This window comes from Tachysurus vachellii, chromosome 26, assembly GCF_030014155.1.
Source record: "Tachysurus vachellii isolate PV-2020 chromosome 26, HZAU_Pvac_v1, whole genome shotgun sequence".
NCBI classification, from domain to species: Eukaryota; Metazoa; Chordata; class Actinopteri; order Siluriformes; family Bagridae; genus Tachysurus; species Tachysurus vachellii.
In genome coordinates, this window is record NC_083485.1 from 4,732,856 (window position 1) to 4,740,659 (window position 7,804).

At 42.6% G+C, this 7,804-nt stretch overlaps 1 protein-coding gene across 2 annotated transcripts in view; it reads left to right on the forward strand.

The window, feature by feature from the left end:
- Positions 1-7,804, forward strand: part of tmem132e (transmembrane protein 132E) — a 230,597-nt gene that overhangs the window by 156,761 nt on the left and 66,032 nt on the right. The window contains exons 1-2 of one of the 2 annotated variants that reach the window (XM_060863002.1): positions 1,756-2,128; positions 2,699-3,626. In XM_060863002.1, coding sequence (XP_060718985.1) covers positions 2,056-2,128; positions 2,699-3,626 — 1,001 coding nt within the window. In that variant the 5' untranslated portion in view covers positions 1,756-2,055. Of the gene's footprint in view, positions 1-1,755; positions 2,129-2,698; positions 3,627-7,804 lie in introns of those variants that run through there. The other variant, XM_060863004.1, reaches the window with a different exon arrangement.

The following is a 7,804-nucleotide window of genomic DNA, read 5'->3' on the forward strand; positions in this document are numbered from 1 at the left end:
AATTGTAAAATGCATTAAGATTGGCAGGTCTGATCTCAAATGCATGGTGCCAAGTGGTCCACCACTACTGGTAGCAACCTTTTGGGAAAGTGTTGCAGCCAAGAATGTTAAGATTAGCATCAATTAAAGGTAGTAACTAGATTTGTAAAGGCCGGTGCTTTTTGGAGGCGAGTGGACATAAGGGTCAGTGTTACTTTTGGAGGCAAGTGGACAGAAAAATTGTGAAAGCTACTGGACCGCTAGGGTGCCAATACTTTTGGAGGCGAGCGGACATGAGCATGTGACATGGGGCAGTTCCCCTCATTGTGGTGAGTGTTTTGATATGTCACATGTCCATGTTGTGCACATTTTTGATTTTCACGTGACGTCACGTGAGGTTTTGGGTTCGAGTCTCGGGCCAGCAATACCACGACTGAGGTGCCCTTGAGCAAGGCACCGAACCCCACCAACTGCTCCCCGGGCGCCGCAGCATAAATGGCTGCCCACTGCTCCGGGTGTGTGTTCACTGCTGTGTGTGTGTGTTCACTGCTGTGTGTGTGTGCACTTTGGATGGGTTAAATGCAGAGAACGAATTCTGAGTACGGGTCACCGTACTTAGCCGTATGTCACTATCACTATCAAAGATTTAGTGATGGTGACAGAACATTTACGTACTATGTAACGGATCTGTATAGTTGAATAAGGTAGAATTATGGTTTCATGTTGCTGTCGTGTGAAAAGAAAGCGTAATGATGAACAGTTATGTATTATCTCTCGCAAGCTTGAATGAAGTCATTGCCCTGAAGCAGCCAGTGTGATAGGAAGTGGTTTGGACAGGGCGGGGTGGGTTTTGGGAGGTAGCGGGGTAGTATTGTGGGGGTGAATCTGACCCATACACATCTGCCCGCTCGCGTTCTCGAAAGGCTTTTTAAAGAGAAAAACTCTTTAGCAGCTAATGTGTTTGTAACGTATTGGCTTTCACAGGCATTAGCTCATCCCTTTAGGAGGTATTCATTTCTCGCTCTGCAGTCTACAATTGTGCCAAAGGTGTGCAGACCTTGGAGCAAGAGCGAAACCGAATCCAGCCATTTACAATCAGAGCACCTCCATTGAAAGCAAAGAAGATAGTAACCTACAGAGCGGTGTGGGCAGAAACTAGTTGCGTAACAGAAATGCACAAGGTGATGTGAGTGAATTCTAATGGTGTTGCTAAAAAGAAAAAAAAAACATTATTTTAGCAAAGGAAGTCCCACATATGCAGATTTCTTTTCCTTTTTTTTGTAAGCTGTTGAGAAGCCATTCTCTGGAGTAAGTGTTGTACGAGTGCAACCCCCACCCCCCTCTTTCATTCAAATGTATTTCTGAGCAAGTCTGAGGACAGGGAAGGAGAGCAGGACTAATTTGCCAATGATCTTTTCTCTAATCCCCCATTTCTGTCTCTGCCTGAAGGCGTTCAAGTTGTGCAACCCTCCCCCACTACAACCCAGGAACACACACACACACAGAAATACACTTTGTCTGCCTGAACATGTCCATCGGGAGAAGATAAATGGAGCAGGAGAGTTTCTAGTCAGAGTGGTGTCAATGTCCTGGGAGGCCTGTGTTTTCACACAGGCTAGGAGGTAAAGTTGTGATTATAAAGCTCAGGCAAGGTGTGGTGAGCCAGGGTGGTGTCTGGTCTTTGTCTCTGTGGGGGCGGCGCAACTGGATCTGCTAGGAGGAGTCAAGCTCTGGAGCAGGAGGCACAGAGTGGAAGGGGTTAGTTCACAGAATAAGAGCACGCAGAGTATCAGCATGCTGGAACGCACACAATCGTTGAAGTTTTCACCGGGATTCATTCTACCCTCTGTGTTTGTTTTCTAAGAGATTACGACATGGATGGATTAAGCAGGACCTTTGGTCAACTCGGATAGGTTTTGGAAACTTGGTGTGGGAATACAAGTCCTTTCAACGATTTACTCTACTGACTTCTGCGATCTCAGATCATTTTGGGATTATCACTTAATGTTCATGGATATACATGTGTGCAGGTCACAAATGCATTTCAGTTGAGCTGCATTGCAAAGTTTTATTAATATGGGACGTTTTGTCGCTCTACTACACCCGAAAGACAGTCCATGGCTTCTCTGTTCTCTGTTTCTTTTGATAAGTATGTTGCATGTACTCGTTTTTTAAACCAGCTTTTCGGATTTTACATGAAAATGCTTGCAAAGATGTTTTTGTTTATGGTTTAGTATCTGTCTCCTTGACCTTCATGGTGGTTTACTTTGTGGAATTATTGCCATTCTGAAAGATGTGTAAATCAGTCTCTGTCCTCTGGCTAGATTTTGCTTCAGATTTGTGGTTTTGTCAAGGTAGCTCTGTTTCTTCTAATCTATTCTTAGCTATGATCAAAGTATGGAGCAGGCCAAGAAACAAATTTAACTGTTGTTAGTCACTAGCTATGGACAGGGTATTTGTGTCTTTGAACAAACTGCAAACAGCTGAATGATGTGAACCTCAAATAAAGATAGCTTATTTATCCCCTTTGTGTAAAATTCAGATTATACACTTATCTTACTTCAGCGAAAAAAATAATATTTCCCATTTATGCTTAAAGTTTATATTTGAGAGTGCCTGTTAACTTTGTTCCTGAATATATATTGACTCAGCTTCTCATTCATTGTGATTCCTGTTCAAAGCTACAGCTATCTTACATTTCCATTTGTTGTCTCTTCAGTTGCAGGTAAAGTTTCCCCCACCAACTATGATGCCCTGCTCAATGCCCCTGCTGCTACTGCCACCTCCAGCCCCCCAGAACTCTACCTTCCTGCCAGCTTCAAGCTCTCCAACACCCAACTGGCCTTCTTTCTTGAAGAGAGCCGAAGTCAGGGCCGAAATGTCCCTGGTGGCCACCCTTTGCATCGTTCGGAGAGCTTTGTGGTCTTTCAGACCAGGGAGTTACCATCAGTCAACATCTCTTTGGGTCCTTTCACCCAGGACCAGACTCTTTCCAAAGATCTTTTACAGCCTTCGAGTCCCCTGGACATCCCGGGTAGACTGACAGTCAATTGGAAGGTGCGAGCCTTTATTGTACAGTCTAAGGTATTTGCAACTAACCCAGTGGTCCAGGTGCTGTTTTACATTGCAGGCCGGGACTGGGATGACTTCAAGGTCCAGGACAAGCTGCCCTGTGTGAGGTTACATGCCTTCCGGGATGTTCGGGAGATCAAGACTTCTTGCAGGCTCCAGGGTAACTTGGCACAATGCTTGGCCCAGCTGGAACTTCCTTCTACGTGGTTCAATGTCAATGTGGCACCTTTGGGCCGCAGAAAGTCCTCAGTGGCAGATGTTCTGGAGATGACTGGGGAAACCCTCCAGGCGGAGCTCTATTACACCCTCCATGATCCAGACAGCAAAGGGGAGTGCAGCGATAGTTACCCACGGCGAGGAGGAGGTTCCAGGGGGGAGAGCACACCCCAGCAGCCACTACTTCGGATAGGGAGCATCAGCTTGTACCAGCCCAGTCAGGAGCAACTGGTAGTGGACAAGCAACTGGACAAGAACCTCTTCTTGAGACTACCTGACAAACCGTTAAAGCCTGGCGAGACTCTCAACATCTACCTGTATTTGGTGCCGAACTCAACAGTGGAACAGTTCACTCTCAAGTAAGTGCCTTTAACTTTCTTTACCACTGGGCCAAATTACTTAGTTGTGAACATCTCGAGATAGATGACAGTGTTTGCTAGTAGAGATACAACACAACAACCTCAGTTCCTATTGATTACCGATCGATGCCGATACCTTCTGGCTTGGTGACTATGAAGGACTATAAATACACAACACAATTCAGACTCTTTTCAAGGCAACAGTGGGTTTTACATAAACAGTTAGATGCATCCATTAAAGAGGATCTTAATGACTCTCTGTTAGGTTGCCAGGGAGAAGGATATAATCGTGTGGTAATGTATAAACAATGGATATATATTAGAGCTTCAATCAGTCAACTAAAAGCCAGAATAACTTATTCTACAATCGTTTTTCATCATCACGATAATGGGAAGGGTTGTGATCGGAAATGATCAGTTAAGCTACATGAAATGTGTTGTTGTTGTTTTTTTTTTTTAACTTTGGTAAGGGAGAAGAGAAGGAACAAATCTGTTTTCCTAGGCATTTTGTCAGAATGCTCTGTACACAGTCCACTTAACACGCTGAATTTTAATGGAAGCTCACAGAGTTCATTTTAGGAATTTGCGGTGAATTAATTAAGCTTCGATAACTCATTAAGCCTAACATGAAAAGGCAGTACACTGATTTATGCTAGCATGAGTAATTCATTAGTTTTATCTGACAAAGTGTGCATGGATTAATGTGCGAGCATGGCAGATTTGTGCACAGAAGCTAGAGGGTCAGCGTTCCGTACTCTTGTGACACGTGACACTTTTTTCTATTTGTCTTTTGCTAGGTCTTTAAATTCCATACAGCACCAATAACGATAGGGTCACAGCGGTACACTGGTATTTTTCTTGGATTATTTTTCAATAACGTTATTATTTTATTTCATTATATACTATAGATACGTTGTTCATTTTTATCCTTTTATAGTTGCATGAAACGTTGCAAAGAAATGTCAGAGAAACGTGTCCAGCAGTCGCACTCACGGCTGCTTATGAGCAGGTTGTGAATGTTTCATGAAGTGCAAAAGGTGAACACTTGAAGTAAATTTTTATTGATCAGTCATAGCAGGACCACGGAGCTTTCCTTGCCGTCAGCTTCATTTATCGGTTAGAGCAATACAACATATTTGAATCCCTAGATTGGAGTCATGGTCCAAAGCAAAGCTCTCAGTTTGCTCATCAAACTGTGGACGGTAAATCTCTCTGACCTCACATTTTATGTGCTCATATCGGAGTCTTCATGTGCCTCAGGTCTGGCTCGGTGACATTAATTCTCTGTGGAGTGGCCAAGAAGCAATAAAAGCTCCCATCAGGGGGAAAAAAAGATGAAGGAAAGAAAAAAAAAAGTAAAATCAAGAACTCTGAAAATCAAAGAACTCTGAAGAACTCTGAACCCTGAAATTACACTGTGCTTGAAGCAAACACTTGAGGGACACCCAATAAAAAAGCCTATTAAAGATACAAATTTAAATATGAATTCAGCTCAGTGCCCACACCAGTCCGTTTACACTTGTTTACTACCTCCAGTTGTGGCTTGTTTGAAGACATTAAATCTTTTCATCTGCCATAATAATGGTGGAGTTATACAGCTTTCTGTCTGAGCTCTCTGTGTGAACATTCCGCCTTTACTTGCTTTGCTAGGACAAAATCTCTGACATTGATGTCTGGCTGGTTTTCAGTTTCACTTCCAGCTTTCAAAGAGGCCTGAAGATTTCTTTATGATCGTATGTGTAGCTTCAGGTGCAGGCGTGTTTCCGTCGTTAATACATGGGTCATAATGCGATAATAAATGGAGGTGTACATAACACCCTTAGACGCTGAGACAGGATGAGTGTGTGATGTGTCTGCGTCGGGGTTTTTTTTTTTTTGTATGTGAATGTTTTCTTTCTCTTCAGCTTTTTATTTTTGCACTAGTGAATATATTCTTGATGTGGTGCCTTTGTCTGAAATTCTGGGTTACCATGGAAATCTGATGACAGCACTAGTCTATGTTTATCATTTTCCTCAGTGTTTTTGTTTTTAATACCGTCATCCCAAGTATCATAATTTGGTCACCCAATAAGGACCAGGACCTTTGTTTTTAAAAGTTGCGGTGAGGGTTCGTATTAGATAGTACATTTTATGCTCTAACAGGAAGTCGTACACTTCGTACAGAGATGTAGGGTCGCATCAAGCCAAAGCGCCATTGATTATTTTCTAGAACGGCACACCCAGTCGCGCTGTATCTCTTTAAGAGTACTGAACCTGATTATAGTGATGTTGTATTCCGTATATATTTGAACCTGTCAAGGCATGTTAGCTGTAGTAGGATTTAACTAATCGCATGGAAGCATTAGGTAACCTCATATTATAGCAAAGTTACTGTGACCTTGGCATTTCATGTTGTCTGGAACGCATCATTTCCATTTACCACACCTTCTCTTTCACCACTGATTATCTCCATTTGTGCTGATACTTCAGTCTGTCACACTCCCCTGGATCAATGGCGCAAGCATCCCGGTTTCCATCAGCCTCCTTTCAGATCGTTATCCGAGGCCACCCAGTTTTCTTCCACTTTATTTCGTCTGTCTGCTTCTTTCCTCCACTTCAAGCGTTCCACCTGTAAAAGTGATTTTAACCCTCACCCCCTGGTTGGGGTCATTTATGTAGGAGCGAGCTGACAGAAAAACCATTTAGCGTTGGACAATAGGAAGACCAGCTATCCATTACTGAGGCCTTGGGCGCGCACACACACACACACACACACACACACACACACACACACACACACACACACACACACACACACACATACACGTGCATTCACCAGAGGAATTAAATAAAACAGCCAGCTCTTTCACCCTAAGTCTTTTCCTTTTTGTAACTCTTGGGTTTATTATTCCGGTCCAACCAACCTCTGCATTTGTGTCCTCGCTTCACTAAACGTAAAGGTGACGCCGTTAGGAAAAGTGGCCCGTAGCATTTAGGAAGGCGCTAATCTTCAACTTTTAAATGCAGCTTGACATTTTCCTTATTCAAAGAAGAGCGCTTTTCGTTATTCTTGGCCCGCTGGCCATTTTCAGCCACTTTTAGCCGCTCTTCATTCGCTACACGTCTTTAAGGACGCCTGACGGCTACGCTAGGACTTAAACCGATGGATACTTTTTTTTTACGAAGGAAGGAAACATCCAAGGTGCTGATACTGCAAGACCGGAATCGACCTAAGATTACGGTCCGCTTAACAGCTCATGAAAGGCAAGGAGTATATCATTAAGCCAGATTGAGCTTGTCGTCGAATTCGTCAAAGTCAATTGCCTTGTTTTAGTGGGTTTTTTTTAAAAGATTTCTTGCTTTCTTAGTGCGGTTAATAATGCAACCACAAGCCTAACTTTCTGACCTTGTGGATTCATCTGACACGCTGCACTTAGTTCAAATGAATACGGGGGGTTTTTTTTTTTTTAGTTTGTTCTAGTTTGATTTGCTTCAGAAGACCTAATTAATTGCAACCAAAAAAAAAAAAAAAAAAGCATGTTGTGTTGGTCACTCGGCACTAAGCGTGAGTTTCTCTGTAATCATATACCGAGCCAGGTCTGGGTGCTTGGGTGTGTATTTGTGTGTCTAAAGCTTTGATGGTTCGAAAACACCTGCTGTGATTCTTTAAAAAACAAAAAGGTTATGTAAGGAGACACCCACCGAGGTGTTTATTTACGCCTCCTCTCATACGCATCGTGTATGATTATTACTATTTTATATAATCGTATCACATTTTATGTTCAAATTTAATTTCACTCTGATTAAATAATGATATTATTTATCCTGATACACGACATCCAGTGTTGAGTTGTTGAGGTTCTTGGCAGGAACCGATCGGTCGTTTCTATGTTTCTTTGTGTTTCTAGTTTGAAAAAGAGGCCCAGAGCTTTCAGATCTAATTTAACTCCATTTTTTTTTAAGCTGCAACAGAAATCCCTCACCGAAGACTATCAGTGATAGAAGAGCTATCATATCTACTGTATTAAACTTCTCTTGCACACGGCTTTAACAATCTAAGAAACTAAGCCTTATGTTTCTGCTGAACCGATGCTTTATGTATCTTAATTTTCTGTCCATTCTGTGACACTGCCCCCTAGGGGTATGTGCAAACATGGTACCAATTCTATATAAACAAAGCGATGACCAGGGTGTATTTA